General features: G+C 39.1%; 1 protein-coding gene across 2 annotated transcripts in view; it reads left to right on the forward strand.

Annotated features, from left to right (window-relative positions):
- Positions 1-17,866, forward strand: part of LOC144642881 (uncharacterized) — a 69,777-nt gene that overhangs the window by 395 nt on the left and 51,516 nt on the right. For both annotated transcript variants that reach the window (XM_078501981.1, XM_078501980.1), the window contains exons 2-11: positions 259-1,778; positions 2,663-3,066; positions 4,204-4,415; positions 5,736-5,980; positions 6,551-6,761; positions 7,830-8,476; positions 10,097-10,457; positions 11,939-12,152; positions 12,925-12,977; positions 14,281-14,331. In XM_078501981.1, coding sequence (XP_078358107.1) covers positions 430-1,778; positions 2,663-3,066; positions 4,204-4,415; positions 5,736-5,980; positions 6,551-6,761; positions 7,830-8,476; positions 10,097-10,457; positions 11,939-12,152; positions 12,925-12,977; positions 14,281-14,331 — 3,747 coding nt within the window. In that variant the 5' untranslated portion in view covers positions 259-429. The remainder of the gene's footprint in view (positions 1-258; positions 1,779-2,662; positions 3,067-4,203; positions 4,416-5,735; positions 5,981-6,550; positions 6,762-7,829; positions 8,477-10,096; positions 10,458-11,938; positions 12,153-12,924; positions 12,978-14,280; positions 14,332-17,866) is intronic.

Below are 17,866 nucleotides of genomic sequence, written 5' to 3' on the forward strand. Positions count from 1 at the left end.
TCTGTGAGAAAAAGGGATCTCTTTCTGTCGTTTGTTGGGCGCCATTTTTTGGAAAACACTTCGTCTGCTTGTAGTAAACTTTATCTTGGGTGCTCGCCTATGTGAGGTTATTCTACGCACGTTAATATGTTGAATTACATTTTCGTTATCACGCAAGCTCAAAGATGTTGGGTTTATCCGACTGTGAATTCTCCTTCATATAATGAAGTTTTAAAAACTGCAAATTTGAATCTAAACTGCTTCTTGTTTACTCTGTAGGTGGTCTGTTCGCTGCATCGTACTTGTACATATCGTGGAAACGTGAATCACATGCTGTTTACATGTCAAGGGCTTACCTCCTTTGTTTGGTTGTTTGTAATCTACATTATACTCTCATGATCTCTATTTGACATTTACCCTCTGAAAAGCTGATTGCGTGTATTAAATAAAATGGCGTTAGAATTTGGTGGTCATGGATTATCAATAACCTCGCAAGCTTTCCCTCCATCGCTGGCTTCAATTGAAGGAGGAGACTTCTTAAATTTGACCTTTTTCTTGGAATATAATGGAACAGAAAAAGCTTTGTTTGAGAATTCTACTGCCTGTGAGTCGCTCAAGAACAGCAATGTGTTCATAAACCTTTTAATTACTTTGCCGATTGTGTTTGACATAATAAGTCCAGCAAACCAGAGTAATCATACTGGAAGTATCATTACAGATGTTACAAACTGTTCCTTCACCCCGTCTTTGGATATAAACTCATCAGTTACGGCTGGTAACGTGCATGCAGGTTTAAATATTTTAACATTTGACGTCTTTTCACAAAACCTTAGTTGGACAGCTGTCCTTGATGTGCGGCTTAAATTGCGACATTCAGCCAATGTTGACAGTTTGTATAACATTACAGCGAATGCAACTTTGTTAAATGAAATGCATCACGTTAATGTAGCATCATACAGAACTACAGTTCCTGGAAATCTTCAGTTTGAAACAAATGGTACATATACTTCATTGCCAGAGACTCCAGGCCTCACTTTGACAACAGATGAAGAAATAACACTTTTTGCAAGTTTCCAGCTTCCAAGGCTAACTGCAAATCTTAAACTTGTGGTAATGCTACCCACCTTCGGGAATTCGACGCCCATAAAATTTCTTGGTGGTTCCGTGTTGAGCTTATCTGGAGGTGTTGAGTCAAAATGGCTTCTCAGAGGATCACAACCTCAGCTGAGTGTCAATCCTTCTACGTCACACCTATTTCCACTCTCTGAAAATCTTGCCGAGTTTGCATTTGGAGAGACGGTTAACATGGCAAATGAATCTGTACTTGGGACCATTACTGTGAAAGTTACTGCTGTTGTGGACTCATCGCAAGGAGTGTATCTTCCAGATACTGAAGGCAATGCTACTTGTATTCTCATGTATGATTTACCCAGAGGCTTAAATATAAAAGCTGATGAAGCATCAATAACTTTGAAGCTTGGTCAGCCATTACTTGAGCATCACTTTGACACCAATATTCCTGAATGTTGCCACGAGGGTAAAGATATGTTGGAACTTAAATTTGAAGTTAGGAATCCTAACACTTCTACAGCTCCTGCATTTAATGTAAGCATTGACGTTTTAGTTTCATCTGTGGACATAGCGATTCAAAGTTTCACAGCCAAGTTGTGTAGCAATATATCAGTTTCCAATGTAACTGGAAATCAAAGTGTTGTGTCACATCAAGTTGTTTGTACAGATTTAAAGGGAACAAATATGTTGACAAACTTCAGCTCTGGATTGAAAGTGGAATTACAAAGGTAAGGCGTCTGTTGATTACATGATTTATTGATTATCAGGACATCATTATAATAGCGTCATTAGGTTAAGTATGCAAATGAGCCTAGTGGCCTATCAGGCCAGGGCTTATCCCGGTTTCCATAGCATGAAAGGACTTGGTGGCAGGAGTATTTCTGCCACCAAACCCCAACCCCCCCATACCCCCCACCCATACCCCCCAGGATGGGATACCAGTGCAATTTGCAGGGTTACCCCCAGCAGTAAATTTACTGGCACTCATTTGTACAGTGTACACCTGGGTGAAGAGAGGCACTATGAGAACAAAGTGTCTTGCTCAAGAACACAACGCAGTGCCCCAGCCAGGGCACTGCGTTGTGCTAACCAGGGCTAACCATTAGGCCACTTCGCCTCCCACATGGTGTCAGTGGCTAATACATGTACAGTAGTTATTAGCTTGAGATAGTGTATCAAAAAACTCTTGAATAAAATATAATCAAATATTAAAAGAATAAAGTCAGTAAAAAATAACAGTCAGAGATTGAATTCAGTGGTATTGAATTCAATGCACATAAATTAAGGCCTAGTTACCAGTAGTGACAAAAAAACTTAACAGCAAAGTCATGCAAATGCAAAAAACACCTTGTGTTGATGTTTTATGTCACTGTAACGAACAATATATATCAGGAACATAATTATGGCAAAAGCATAATGACAAAAGGATAAAACTAATCTTCTCTTTATTTTGTTATGTCCCTAAGTGATATGAAATGTTATGGTTTTAAAAATAGTTCCATTTTGGTAACCGTTAATAATTTATTGTAAAGAGGTGGCTTCTGAATAAACTGAGCTAATGGAGCACTATGGAGAGGTGGCTAAGCTCTTTTTTTTACATCTGCATTTCCAGGTTTAATTCATCTTCTTGGGTGCATGGACGCCTGTCTATTTTAATTAAACCCTCAGTGGCTGCAGGAAGTTACCATAACCGCTTCTTAACTGTGGAATACACTCGCGAAGACTGGTTGCCGATACATACTGTTGATGCACAAGCAATTGGGATAAAAAAGGTACATTCATCTGATCCCATTGTACTAAGTAGCAATGTGCCACATCCAACGCGAGATTTGATGGTCATCACCATTGGAGAAGACATGGTTTTTCGTTTGAGAGTGCAGATTCCAGTGTCTACGAATGGCAACTTCACTGTAAATTTTGCTGGGATTAGTGCACATAAAATTGAAGGAATAGCTGGTCGTATCACCCAGGTTGGAAGAAATATAAAATCACTTGATAGACAGATTGAAGGAGCTGGTAAGTTTATGTGTACAGGCAATCAATGAAATATTTATTAATAATGCTAACACTGGTCTGCATGGTGACAGAGATTCCGACCCTCAGAGATAAAAAAAAACGGGAGATTTTGGTCACTGCTACTAGCGCCAAAGGCGCACTAATGCCTTTATGGCGTCGGTGGGCATGCACCCAGCCCCAGCAAAATTTTACCGGTAATAATATAGGCCTCTAAACCACAAACAAGTGCAAATGTCTCATGAAGTCGAGGCAGTCCATTGAATTACCACATCCGAAAAAAAGTGGGCTCATGCAAGAAAGCGATAAAAGTAAAAGAAGCACGAGATGATTGCCCGAGATACCATATGATAGAGATTTTACAACAAAGGTTCGCTCAAAAAAGGCTTATGTGGCAGAGAAAACATTATCTTTCTTTGCAAGGGGAAGATTAAAAAGGATAGGGAGGAATTTGAGCAGAAACAGGAAGCCCGGGAAACGATCACTGAAAATGGGAGGTTTCCGGTCGAAACCGAAGGGTAATTAATGACCGTAATGGAATCTCTGTGATGCTCATGTACCTATTATGGACCTTCAGAGGCTAATAACCCCAAAGCTACTTGGTGGAAGTTTTTGTTTTATATTTCATCTAACCAACAAAAGGAGCACTGTTGCATTTTTTTTTATTCATTAGAAGGAATATATATTTTTTTTAAATTTTACATGTAGGTGGCTCTGAAGCAGTGCGTACAGAATTTTCTTAAAAAATGGCTAGATTGTTATGTCCATAAAACGTATTTTAATTTATGGAAAACAACAGCTTCCACCATCTAATTAAACATTTTTTGCCTCGACCAGTCAAAAAAGTTTCTTTGACCACTTTGGTTATTGCTATGGCAACATATTTTGACATCACAACAACTTCAATCTGAACAGAGAATTTGGGGAAATAAAGCTTGCTTAAATGTGCAGAACAAATTAATGCAGAAAAGAGTTAGTCATGATGAACTCAAATTCTCTTGATTTCAACTCTTATAGATGCTTCAAATTTCCATTTCCATGCAGTTGCTAATTTTTGAACCATGTATGTACTCTGTTAAAGTTTTTTGATTTTTTACGTTCCCGTCAATTATTATTTTGCTTTTCTGTATTATTTTGTAGCTCTTAATGCCTCTGGATCCGCTGTAAGTGAGAACCTTGGTACTGTCGTGAATGTTGGCAACTTTTCTCAGCAAGCTGATAGTGTGATTGAGTATGAAGCAACCATCAGGGCTGCAGATGTCGTGGACAATAGAAATGGACATGAACTTGTCGCTGTTTCTGATACAAGCACTAATGATGTCGGTCAACTTTCTAATTCAGTTTCTTTAAAGGTGTGTACTCTACAGGTACTTGTATTGTTGTCCATACTCACTCAAGTCACCTTAGGAAGGTCATTGGAGGGGGAGGGGACCGGGGTGGGGGGAGGGGAGCAGTAGGGTGTCAAGGCCCTTCTTTCTTAAGGGGTAGTAATTTAAGACACCATATGCAACTTAATTTTTGCAGAGTTTAATTTGCGTGTTGGAATTGCGTGAATGAATTTTTTTTTTAATTTTTGCAGAGTTTTACTTTGTGAGTGGGCATTTTTTGTATTTTGCGGGAACTAATTACATGTAATTTTTTGCAATTGGTAATGAATAATGTTTCAAAAACACATGTCAATCTTTTATTATAGCAATATAATAATGCCCTGTTCCAGTGTAGATGACTGCTCTGTCATTGAATTACTACATGTACATTTATAACTTTTACCACTTGATACATTATCCCCTAAATTATTGCAAGCATTTTTGTTTTTAGCACAATGATATTTTATAAAACATAAATTGAAAAGAGGCATTTTCACTGAGGCCTCAACATAATTTTTGTTGCCACCTGTTAAGATGATACTCACCGATGTCCACTGATATTTTTCAGTATGGAAAAAAAGAGTTTTCACTTTTGCTAAAAAAATTGTATGGTAATTTTATTAAGTCACATGATCTTTATTTGTGGACCATGAAAAATAAAAGAACTGTCAAAATCACAAAAATTATAACCCGCAGAAATAATTATTAGATGCCACACCGCAACTCCAATTTCCAGAGGTGAGGTGTTTAATCAAAAAAAAAAAAATCATCCTATTATGGAGGTATGCTTGATGTTTTTTGGAACGACTCAATTCAGCTAATCAGAAGATGTATCTACTGTACAAGTGTCAAGTTTTACCCAGTCTTCTCAATCTAGAATCTAATGCACTTATCATTATTTTGGCAACTGTAATTAACTCCTGCTTAAACACTTTTTTACATATTTGTGTATCTTAAATTAAATAATAAATTGCTAAAATTATTAAGAGAGGAAGCCACATCAGCTCTAGCTGGTTTTCATGCGGGTCCTCTATCCAGGTCAAAATTAATTAGACTTTGGCCGGAAATATGGTTTTTGAGAAGGGAGAGGAAAACCGGGGAACACAGAGAAAAACCGTCAGAGCAAGGAAGAAAACCAACAACAAATTCAACCAACGTATGGCACCGGGCCGGAAACAAACCTGGGCCACATTGGTAGGAGACAAGCACTCTGACCACTCAGTTCCATTCATGCTCCCCATCCTTAGAGAAAGTCACTCATCAAGACTAACTATGCATGATCTTGTTTTTTTTTTCCTCATTAAGATAATTGAGCCTCACCTTTTGGCCAAGGTGACTGTGGATCAGACTTCTGATGTGCAGCCAGACCATGATCTCACCTTCACTGTACAGCTGTATCATTCCTTTTCATCATCGTCACCTGCTTTTAGAGTGCTCCTAGAAATAGCCGTACCTCATGAGTACTTCAAGAATGTCCGAAAATCTGGTTCCCCAAGCAGAGGTGCTTTGACAGTGGTGACTGGGAACCAGGCTCCTAGTGGAAACCTAAGGTAATACTGCAGCTACTGCACACCAATTTGAATAGTGTTAAAGAATAAGTACAAATTTGTATTGGTTTTACCAGTGTTCAATTTGAGGTTACTTTGATGTCAAAATTTGTTGTCATGGCAACAATGTTGATTAGACAAAAATAGTTATGATAATTTTAAAAAAGCTTTCATCTAGTTATTAGCCTCAAAAGGTCAAAAAAGGGTGTCTTTGGCCACTTTGGGCATTGCCAGTGTAACGATTTTTGACGCCATTTTGAACTGACCATGTCACTGATAAATGCTTTTAATTACCAGTTAACTGTAAGTGTTTTTCATTGAAAATTAATTGGACTTTGGTTTTTTAATGTCTTAGATTTTTTAATACTTGTAAATAGGAGGGCCACGAGTTTGTTAGCTTTATAGCGCTATTAAGTGCTACCCTCTATAAATAAAGACGTTACTTACTTTTTTGTTTACATGTACTTACTTACTTGTACATGTAGGCGAAAGGTTTAGTGTACAGTAGGTGGCAGTGGTGACTCGGTTTCTATGGCAACTCCATGGAATTAATACATTTGCTTTCTCTTAAAGGTACAATAATTCCAACACTAAGGTACTTGTCTTCCAAATATCCAATGACCTGGCCCTTGGTCAGACTGCAACCTTCCAATACAAGGCAACAACTGTCAGCAATATTTTGCCAAGTATTTATGTATCGTCTCCCGTGTACCTTTCCTATGTTACACTGCCACCAAGTCTGGCACCTCGCGAGGGAAGAAAGTACACAGATCACTCTGATCAGGTACAGTGTATATATGTGTGGAATTGTTACTGATAGAGTTAAGCCATGACTTCAGGTAAATTAATTATTTTCCCTGCAGATTGTTCAATGTACTTTTTTAACATTGATTCTTTTATTTTTAATTTTTAATTTTAGTGTTATGTCAAGATGATATTAAATTTATCCACTAGATTGATGATTTTATTGTCATCAGGTCTTTAAATTAAATTGCCAGTTATTGTATTTGGGACTAATTTGGGCGTACATGTAAAGATGAAACAAATATGTTATTTTACAGTTGTTCTAGAAAAGCATGATATTGGGCGTGGTCAACAACACCTTGAACTGTTATTTTCAGTAAATAAATATAAAGAGGGCTATGTTGTAACAGTTGTAGCCCTTCACATGCATTGCGGTGCTACTAAATGTACTGTAGGAAATTAACACCCATTGTGGGCCTGCAATAGGAGGCATTGTGGCCTACAGATGGTTAGTCTGCTGGGCCCGTTTCTCGAAGGTCCCGAAAAGTTTTCACACGCCGAAAACAATGCTTTTTAATTCTATGATATTATTCATATGAACAGAGGTTTCCTTCATACAAAGTTTCAGGCCTTCACACTTCTCTGTTTTTAAAATACAGCTAGATAATTTAAAATGGTTTACGGGCCCGAAAAGTTTTCAGGGCTTTCGAGAAATGGGCCCCTGGACTCCAGATGGAGCAATCTCATCATCTGGGTTTAAGGCCTCACCAGAACACTGCGTTGTGTTCTAGGGCAAGACACTTTTCTCTCTTAATGCCTCTCTCCAACCACTAGTGTTTAAATGGGTGCCCGCGAATTTAATGCTTGGGGTAACCCTGCGATGGACTACATCCCAATCCAGGTGGGAGAAGAAATACTCCTAGTTGCTTTATGCTATGGAAACTGGGATAAGCTGTGGGCTGATGTTCCACTAGGCTTGAAAGCAGACTTTACATAGGCCTGCAATGTGCGCAGAAGGCTACATGCTTGTAGCCCTTTAATTTGCCACCTTGCAGCTGTTTTGCCTGGTTCCAGAATTTTTATAAACTGTATTATTTTTTCCACACAGGGTACATTCCTCACATTTCGCCCTGATCCCTTTGTGACTGTCACCTTTAATGGGCCCACTGGATCATTTGATAGTGGCGACAGAGTTGAGTATGACCTCACTCTGAAAAACACCGCTTCAACAATAACAGCCCATTCCTTGTCCATTGTGGTAACCTTTGAGGCACTTGATACAGGCAGGCTCAACGTAACATGTAGCAGAGGGTCTCCAACGTTCAATGCCACCAGAAAAGAGTCAAAACTGCTGATTTTAACTGTAGCTCCATCGCAAAATATCCGCTGCAACTACGCATCCTATCTTCTAGACCGCCTCAGCCCAAAGCAGTTGATATCTCAAGTGTTAACGGTAGAGTACTATAGCACAGCTGTCGGCAATGACCCTCAGAATTTTGCCAGTTACAAGGAGAACAGACAGGCTAATGTCACCACCAAGTCTATTAATACCACAATACTGGCCAGTCAGAACGCTCAGACGTTACAGGCAGGGGATCCTGTTAATTTCACGCTTCATTTACAACTCCCAGAGTGTAAAACCAACTTGAGTGTTGTTATTGATTTGCCGACTGTGCCTGGCAATGTTATTGATCTGTCTCGCAGACGGAGAGATGCCACAGGGATAGAGCTTAGCAGTAAAGCAGCTGGAAAGAGGTGAGAGCAAATGATGGTTCTTTTGTGACCATTCAGACAAATGAAAGCTATCCAGCAATTCTTTCATGTGGTACTGTTTATTATACTGTACAAGGTGGTTCTACATGTAACCGTTAAGTCTGTGGATAAAACCCTAGTGTGTGACCATTCAAATGAAAACTTTTGAACAGTAGTTTCATGTGGTATTGTTTATTATGCTTTGCAAGGTGATTCTAGCTTAAAAGTCCGTGGATGAAAGCTATTGAGCAGTACTTTCATGTGGTACTGTTTATTATGCTATACAAGGTGGTTGTAACGTTTAAAACTGTCAATAAAATAAAAGTGTCTGACCATTCAAATACAACTGTATACATGATTGTAAGCCACTGAGCAGGACTTTTGGATGTTACTGTTTATCAAACTGCACAGGGTGGTCTAACATTTTAACCAGTGTGCGACCATTGAAATGAAAGCTACTGAACAGTACTTTCATGTGGTACTGTTAATTATGCTGTACAAGGTGATTCTAACTTAAAAGTCTGTTGATGAAACCCCAGTGTGTAACGATCATGACTAATACACCACACGAGTACCACGAGTATTATACGGGTAACATACGAGTAACACACGGAACATACGGTTACATACAGGTAACATACGAGTAACATACGGATACATACGAGTAACATACGGATACATGCATGCCAGTTCCTATTTCATTTCATTTTATTTTATTTTTCATTTTTATTTTATGCAACACAAGTAAACAAAACAAAACATACGGGCAATTACGGGTACATACAGGTAACATACGAGTATAATAATCGAATAATAATCGAAAAATCAATCATTGGTCATTAGATGTAACGTGTTTCTCCATCGCTCTCCCCTCCAAAAAAAGATTGCGTGACAAGACCAAAGGACAAGGAACAAAAAAAATGAAAAATAAAAAAAATAAAATAAAATAAAGTGAAATGAAATAGGAACTGGTATGCACCCGTATGTGTCCTTATGTTACTCGTATGCTACGGGTAAGATCGTATGTAAGTGAATTCAAGAAGTTGAGCTATTGACCTTATAACATTTCAAATTCTTGATACGTCTTCAATGCGTTTTGTTCTTTGGGCTCGTCAAGCAACCTTGTTGACGGGAAGGGGGGTGGGGGAGCATACTGATAAAAATGAAAAATAAAACAAAATAAAGGGAAATGAAAAAGGAACTGGTATACACACGTATGTATTGGTATGTTACTCGTATGCATCTGTATGTTACTCGTATGTATCCGTATGTTACTCGTATGTATCCGTATGTTACTTGTATGTTACCTGTATTTACCCGTATGTGCCCGTATGTTTCGTGTGTTACTTGTATGTTACCCGTATGTTGCTCGTAGTACTCGTGTGGTGTATTAGTCATGATCGTGTGTAACCATTCAAACGGAAGCTACTGAGCAGAACTTTCATCTGGTACTGTTTACATGTAGTACATGCATGCCACACAAGGTGATTCTAACTTTAAAGTCTAGATGAAACCCCAGTGTGTAAACGGAAGCTACTGAGCAGTTGTTTCATGGCTAGTACTGGTTATTATGCAGATCAGTTATTAACATTGCTTTGTTGTTCTTTGTTTGTTCTTGAACAGATCACGCATCAAACGCAGTGTCGGTATTGTGTATGCCCTTGCTCCCATTCTGAGCGATAGCTACGTTAGGTATGGAAATGGCCTAACTTTGTCCCAAATACCAAATATAACACAAGTGAACCTTGCGTCTTTGAATGTAGCCTTTGGTTCCGTTGTGAATCTTCCGGGCTCTGGACCCAATGACACTATTGAGATTTTTCTGAAGTTTAGGACTGCAAACAAGCCGTTGGTCTTGAGTGGACGGCTCCTTCATTTAAATGCCATATTGAAGTTTGATGCTGGGTCAGATGCGTCCAGTAAGGAGTTTCTTATTGTTGGACCACTACTGAAGCCGCTTCTATCAATTATTAAAACTGTTGAGGTAAATGATTTATTCTTTTCTTAAAGACCTGGCTAAAGTAGGAAACATTGTTGCGAAGGGAAATTTTCCCCAGTTTAGTCATGCTGGACGCTGGAAACATTTGTTCCAGAAACAAATTTTACTTCTGGGAACAAGAATTAAAAGTGTTTCTGCTTCTGAATCAGGTCAAAAACAGTTTTACTTCCCAGACACAAATTTTGCTTGCAAAACATATGTTTCCCAGTTTAGCCACCATGGAAGCAATGTTGACTAGCTTTCGATGATGCTAATTAAACATTTTTTTTTTTTAGCAACAGCAAGAAACGAATTTTGCACACCTGTGACACCTGGGCAGCAAAACCCACCTTTCACCCAACAACCTCGTGCCAGAATAGGGAAAGTTTTTTAGTCTTGCTGTTGGCTCTCTTGCCTTGCTCTTACTAACTCGGGAACCCCAAATTACTGCTACAGTGCACATGTTTATGTACACCTCACTGAAGGAACGGGGCTCGCCTGCTTACAACGCACACGCCGTCAGCAAAAGGCCCAACACATAGTTGTTATTCGAGCGGTCGTTTTGAAGAGGCAGGCTTTCCTGACCGTGGTAAAAATTACATAAAGCATTTGCACACAGCAGATTATTTTGATGTTACAGAGCGTTTCACAAAACTTTTGACAAACGGTTTGCGAAGTTCGTTTGAAATTTCCGAAGTTCGCTGCGAACTAGGGAATTTCATTACGTAGTTGTCAATCAAATTGCGAACTTCCAAACGAAGTTGCAAATTTCACGAGCGACAAAGTTCGAATTGCTTTCAACGAGACAGTTCCAAGTCTCCCGTCTATTTTCGATTGTAATGGCAGACTTGCCAAATTGTATTGCTGTGTTTAGGGGCAAAAAGAACGAAAAACATAGCAGCTAATTGTTGAATTACTCTCAGTGAACGGTATTTTTTACAAGTAGACTTCAGCTGAAACGTCTCACTTCGGATCAAGTCGATATGATGTTTTCAAAGAAACTAAGCTTACCTTTCGATGCAAAACACTCGCTGATGTATCAAGTTGATTTGCTGAAGGAAGAATCACAGCTCCCAATTTGAGGTAAGAGTGCAGAGCGAAGAAATATTTGTGAAACTTAAGCCAGCGGAGAACTGCAGTCGAAGGTGTGAATGCGCCAGGTAAGTTGTTTACGTATTTTTACCACCGAGAAGTTTCGTTCGTTTTGGACTTCAGTCTTTGACAATTAATTTTCTTTCTATTGTGGCATTTCAATCGAAAATAGACAGAAGATGTACTTGAAAGCAACTCGAACGTCTCATCTTGCGAACTTAGCTGCACGTGAAATTCGCAACTTCGTTACGAAGTTCGCAATTTTATTGACAACTTCAAAATGAAATTCTCAAGTTCGCGGCGAACTTCGGAAGTTTCAAACAAACTTCGCAAACCGCTTGTCAAAAGTTTTGTGAAACGCACTGCTCAATTGCACCTTCGTTTGTTATTTTTAGATACTCAAAGGAGATATGGACTCTCCCCTTGTGCTGTTTAACATGACAGTCAGTCATGCTAATGGTTCTCTTTATGACGCTCGTAACTTGACTGTCACGGATGCAACCCAAGGAATGGATTTTTACGATACTGATGTTTCAACTAAAGGCGCCTTCGTTACCTACCCTAAAAAGAACCATTTTGGAGTACGTTTTACGTCACCAAGTCTGCTTGGTAAGTTTGACTGGCTCTGTGTGGAAAACACATTTGTGTACTGCAAAATGGAACTTTTACGACAATACGTAATGAATCGATTTAGCGCCCGGGGCGCTTATTTACTTTTGGCAGCTCAAGGGACGGCACTTACTCGAGACAGGGCGCTTTTTCGGGGCAGGGCGCTTATTTAATTTTTTGAGAAACAACCAAATGTTCAAAACAAAACTTAAATAAATATTAAAAGAACTAACAAAAACAGAAACTGTAACAGTAACAAATTGTTGAAAGTTCAGTTAATTTTAAAAGAATTGTCCATTTTAGCAGTAAATATATACAGGTACGGTACGGTAAATGTTCATGAGTTTATCTTTTCCACGTTGATGACTTCAATAGGAGCAGTTACCCACGATAGGCGCGCTTTTTAGAATAGAGGCTCTTGTAAGAATAGCGCGCTTATTATAATGGGGGCGCTTATTGGAATAGGGGCGCTTATTGACAAAAACACATTCGAAGGGGAGCGCTTATTCGGAAGGGGGCGCTTATAGGAAGGAGGGCGCTAAATTGAATCATTACGGCAGAAGAGGTTTTTAATTTTCAATTAGCCGGACCGTTGTCTAGCGGGGGTGGGGGGGGGGTTTGAATCTTACCCCCCCCCAACCGTGGCGAGCAAGGCTTGCTCACCAGCAACTTTTTCCCGTACAAATCCTCAATTTTTTAACCACTATAAATTACATGTATCACCCTTAAGCATCAGCAGTCAAATGAACTATTTATATTATTTTCCTTATAGTTGGCGAGACAAGATCTTTTATCTATGTGGCCCAGTTCAAAGTCAACGAGAAGGTGAGTACTGATCCGCGTTTGACATCCCTTGACTGCGTCTTTGTTTAGTTTAGTTTCAATTAAATGCATTCGCCGCAGCAATTACAATGACGAGAAATATTTAAGAAAGGTATACTACTGTAGCTATGCAGGTAACACTTTCGAGTGGTATACTATGGAATATCCCACGAGTCACTTGTTTTTTCTCGGTGTACACACGAGTCTTTAAGCAAATACAAGTGACTCGTGGGATATTCCATAGACTAAGTGTACCACGAGAAAGTGTTGTGTACTTATTTTATACCATGCCATAAATAAATACGCTTTCTAAATTTTGTCGAGAGCAAGATCGCAGCACACGATGGGATGGCTGAGTTGAATACGGACGAATATACAACGGCTTTCCTGAATTCTGATTGGCTGTATTTTCTATGGCATGGTATAAAACACTTGAGGACGTTCGCCCCAAAATTTTCTACTCGATAGATTTTTTAAATTCTTTTTGTTGCGGTCAGATAATGAGTTACTTGTGTCAGAAATGCAAAAAAAAGTTGGGGTCACCGAATTTGTTTCAGAGAGAAAGCGTGTGGAAAACTACCTTGATTTTGAAAAATTGGCGCACGTAATTCAGCATGGTTTACAGGGTTTATAGTTAATTAAAAATATCGAAGATGAGTAAACGGAGACTAACGATCTTAGTCACATTTTGTAGAAGTGCGTCTGTTGCGTAAATAATTCCTAGTTTTGCCATCTTTTTTGTGAAACTGAACCCTGGAATAACGCATTTGAAACTGTCGTACGGCAAGAAGAAAAGCTCAAAAAGCGGAACTCAAACCGTCAGTGTGACAAAAAATCAAACTTCCACTCGATAGATTTTTTTCATTTTCTCGCAAAACGTAGATATTGATCAACAAAAGTAATCCTTTAAGAAAAAAGTAGGGGTCACCGACCATTTAAGAGAGCAAGCAAAGCTAGCGGAACGGCAACCCACCCTATAAATTTTTTACTCAGCGCGCGCGCTCAAAGTATGGCGTGGCATGGCGTTGTGACATGAATAACGTGTGCAGTAGGATGCGCATAAACAATTAGCGCGAACGTCCTCAAGTATAAAAACACTTACGTATTAATAATAAATGCATCAACGTAACAGTTTTTTAACAGAATGACTCATTTCATACTTATTTCCTTAGAAATGTTTATTTGTTTAATAACAACAGTATAATCTCTTTTGTTTGTTTGTATCACAATTTGTTCGTCATTCCTTTTGAGTGTGACATTTGTCTTTTGATATGCTGTGATTTTTTTTTTAATTTCGTTCTTCCAGGAGCCGACAACGATGCGTATCGCTGCTAAAGTGTCGTGGAAGAGCGTTCAGGTACAAAATCAAAGATCTCTTCGAGATATCGACTTTTTTTGCATGAAGTTAGTATGAGTAGAAGGTTTATCCTGGGCATTGTTGTTCGAACAGTTCGAACATATCATGGAAGAATTCAAACCTCTTTCAGTTCAAGCATTTTTTTATTTTCGCGGAGTAATTGCTGTACTTGTCAGTCGCGACGGCTGGGTGCTTTGCGACTCATATACTTTGGCTTGGTTAAAAAAGGTAAACTTTGACGTTTGCCTTTAACATGTTTAATCAAAATAGTTGTTTCCTTTCGAGTTAGAAAGATTTCTACTCGGCTTAATGCAGAAAAATAACGCCTGATCGCAGGTTAGGTTACGCACGACAGAGTTACCTTTTGTCTCGTCTAGGCATGAATAGATTGTGCTAGTAAATTTAGGAAAAGTTGCTTCACAATATACCCAAAAGTTGCTCTAAAGTTGCTCAAATATCAAAAAGTTGCCACCAAAATTCAGAAAAGTTGCTTGCTCCCTAGAGTCGTTTTGACGTGAATTTTGCGTTTTCTAGAAATTGAAGCGCTTGCAGGTTTACTAAGACTTGCCCCAGAGTCTATGGCAACCTCAATAGGGTTAATGTCTGAATTATTTCCATTTTCCTCGTCTGAAATTTCATCTGATTGCGATGTCATAAGTGACTCGCACTTCAGCAAATACCAAGATGGCCGGAGGCAGGTTCTATGTTGCAGCGAATAAAACCAGTTTTAATAAAATCCTTCGAAATGAAACGACCTTTTATGGTTTGGATCGGTTTTAAATCAATTTGTTGCTCAAAAGTTGCCAAGGAAAGTAAAAGTTGCCCTAGGTTGCTGGTACTACAAAAAGTTGCTCAAAAAGCCAAAAGTTGCTCAAAAGTTGCCGAGCACAATCTATTTATGCCTAGTCTCGTCACGCAATCTTAACCCCACATTGAGAAGTAAATTTTCGTTTGGATATTACCAAAAGCCGCTTCTCCTCGTTATTCTTTACCTTACGGCTACACATCCCGTTTCTAACAACTACATTTCCAGCAAAACAGTTGCTGTTTATTTTTCTAATGGCGATGCATTAACTTCTGAACGGAAGAAACGTTTAACGTTTACTGCTTCCACCGGAAGTAATTTCACAACAGGCTACAAAAACACTTATAAATATCACTTAACACATTTAATGATGTTGCAATTAGCGAAGCGCACTAATGACGTCACAGAATTTGACCCCCGGTGTGAGTCAAAATTCGGACAAACAAACCGCTCTGTAAGAGCAATGTATGGTTGGCGGGCACTTTGGAGGCATATTTAGCGATTGTTTCACAAAACCATGGCCAGATTGGCTCGGACTTCGGAAAGCCTTACCTGTGCAACGTAGAAAGCTCAAACCGTGGTTTGAAACAAAAGGTTTGTCAAACAGAGCGATTATTCAATAAATGTGTAAAATGTTTTACTCTCAGTTATTGAATGGATTATAAAGGCCCGATTTGCTGCCGGGATTTGCTGAAAGAAAACATTTATTTTTATGAGAAATGCAAAACGTTTACACTGTTCTTAGTGGCACATTTTGCAACACAACAGAGCTAACCTCAGATTTATGCCACCACAAAATTACACAAAGAAACGCTCGTCCGATCGGTCCCCTTGCCTGACCCGAATATTTAAAGAGGTCAATTTCGTTACACAATTGTCGCGGCAAATACTAGATATACACTGTTCGAGCTCGGCAGCTGTAGCTGCAGTCTGTAATAGTAATGGGGATAAATAATAGCTTTATTTAAATCAAACCCACCGTCAATTCCATTAGAAAGGCGTTTAAATAGCATAATATTTTCGCCCTCTATCTATCATGTGTCGAAACAGATCGGATGGCCGGCGATCAGTGCCGTCAAATTCGGGAAGAATTCTGAACTTCTTGCAACCGACGATCTTTTCGGTGCCTAAATGAAGCAAACATACAAGTGCTATCCTTCGCAATTATATAATTCGATAGTAATTCGCTATCCGCCGCTTAAATTTCTCGGCAGCCTGAATAATTTTGCTGTGGAAATCAAGGTGTCATTACCGGATCTTCGACTAATAAATTCAATTTTGGGCCATTTTTTGGATACCTTCAATCTGTTTTTCACTTACTAAAGCAAAAATATTTGAAATCTATCATTTTTCGAGCCTTTCGAGAATCTCGGCCTCAAATTGTGCCTTTCTCGCCCTTTTTTTCTTGTCAAGAATGCGTCCCCTCCATACAAAGCCTTTGCCAAAACTAAAATTGTTGTCCGACTCACGCAGGGGGGGGGGGGGGGGGGGGTATCATGTGGCGAAATCTATTTTTAGTAATAGTGCGCTTTGCTAGATGATGTTGCAATTCTAAATTGTGCAACTCAGCAGAAATAATCAATTGTCACGAAATGAGTTCCCTTTGGTTAACTATTAGCAACGTTTTAGTGTGTTCGTGCGGGTAATGTTTGACCTCCTGACCTCTTTCAGTGCTTTGGCTAAATTAAAGGCACGGCGCCGCACAGTAAAATCTTTAGAAAAGCAGTCACTTGAGAAACACACAAGTCGTGTTTGCGTTAGTCACGGAGTGAACGTGACATGAATTTCCTTTACCACGTCATCTTTTGCTTTTTAAAACCACATGCCTAGCCGGAAAAATGCCTGCTTACGCATGCAAATATTTATTTTGTTCCGAATGTTCAATAAAATAACCCAAACCAGTTCATTTAAAAGAAAGCCAAATCACGCCAAAATAAAGAGTAGACTATAAAGGTTATCCCATTGTGTTTCTCCGTTTAGCGTCTTCCGACAAGCTTTTGGTAATTCCCCTGGCGCGATGACGTGTATCCCGTGCTTTGACACATTCTTGCTGAGCTTGCAACTTACGTTTCGATAACGTTTCGATTCTCAAAATACCGTAAACTCAAAACAAAAATTGGGATATCCAGAAAATAAGTCGTTGTTCTGCAATATTTAACACGTTCCGGGTAAATTGTACGACTTGTACTCGCTCCGAGCCAAACGCTTGAGTAACACAACAATAAATATTTCACACAAACAGAGCGCAGAGTATTCAAACTGAAAATAAGCGAGAGATCGCGTGACATGGGTCTGACGTAGTGGTAGTTTTAAATAGCTTGGACATGTCCAAGCGGTCTTTGTTTTCGCTATGTGATTTTAGGTTAAATTAATATTAGCGCCTAAAGACTTGTACTAGTAAAAATTGCGTGCTTAATCGTTTTAAACTTCGCTGCCTTCGAGCGCTGAACCCTCTTACATTCTTAATTGGTTATGTGACATAAGATTTGGGCTACTCACGTTTTTGATTCTTATGTAATGTTTGTAAATTTGACAAGTCACGTTTTTTCTACAAGAACGGAAGTGCTGAAGCACAACTATAGAGTGACACTTTACAAGTCACGCGCTTTGATCACCCACAGCGGAAAGTATTCCCTTGAGAAATTAAAACAGTCCCTTGAGAGTTAACAAGAATGCAATCCCTTCCGGTTCAGATTTTAGCCCAGGTAAACGCTATTCTTCTTCTTTTTG

This window comes from Oculina patagonica, chromosome 2 (assembly GCF_052425735.1).
Source record: "Oculina patagonica isolate OP01 chromosome 2, crgOcupat, whole genome shotgun sequence".
Classification (NCBI taxonomy): domain Eukaryota; kingdom Metazoa; phylum Cnidaria; class Anthozoa; order Scleractinia; family Oculinidae; genus Oculina; species Oculina patagonica.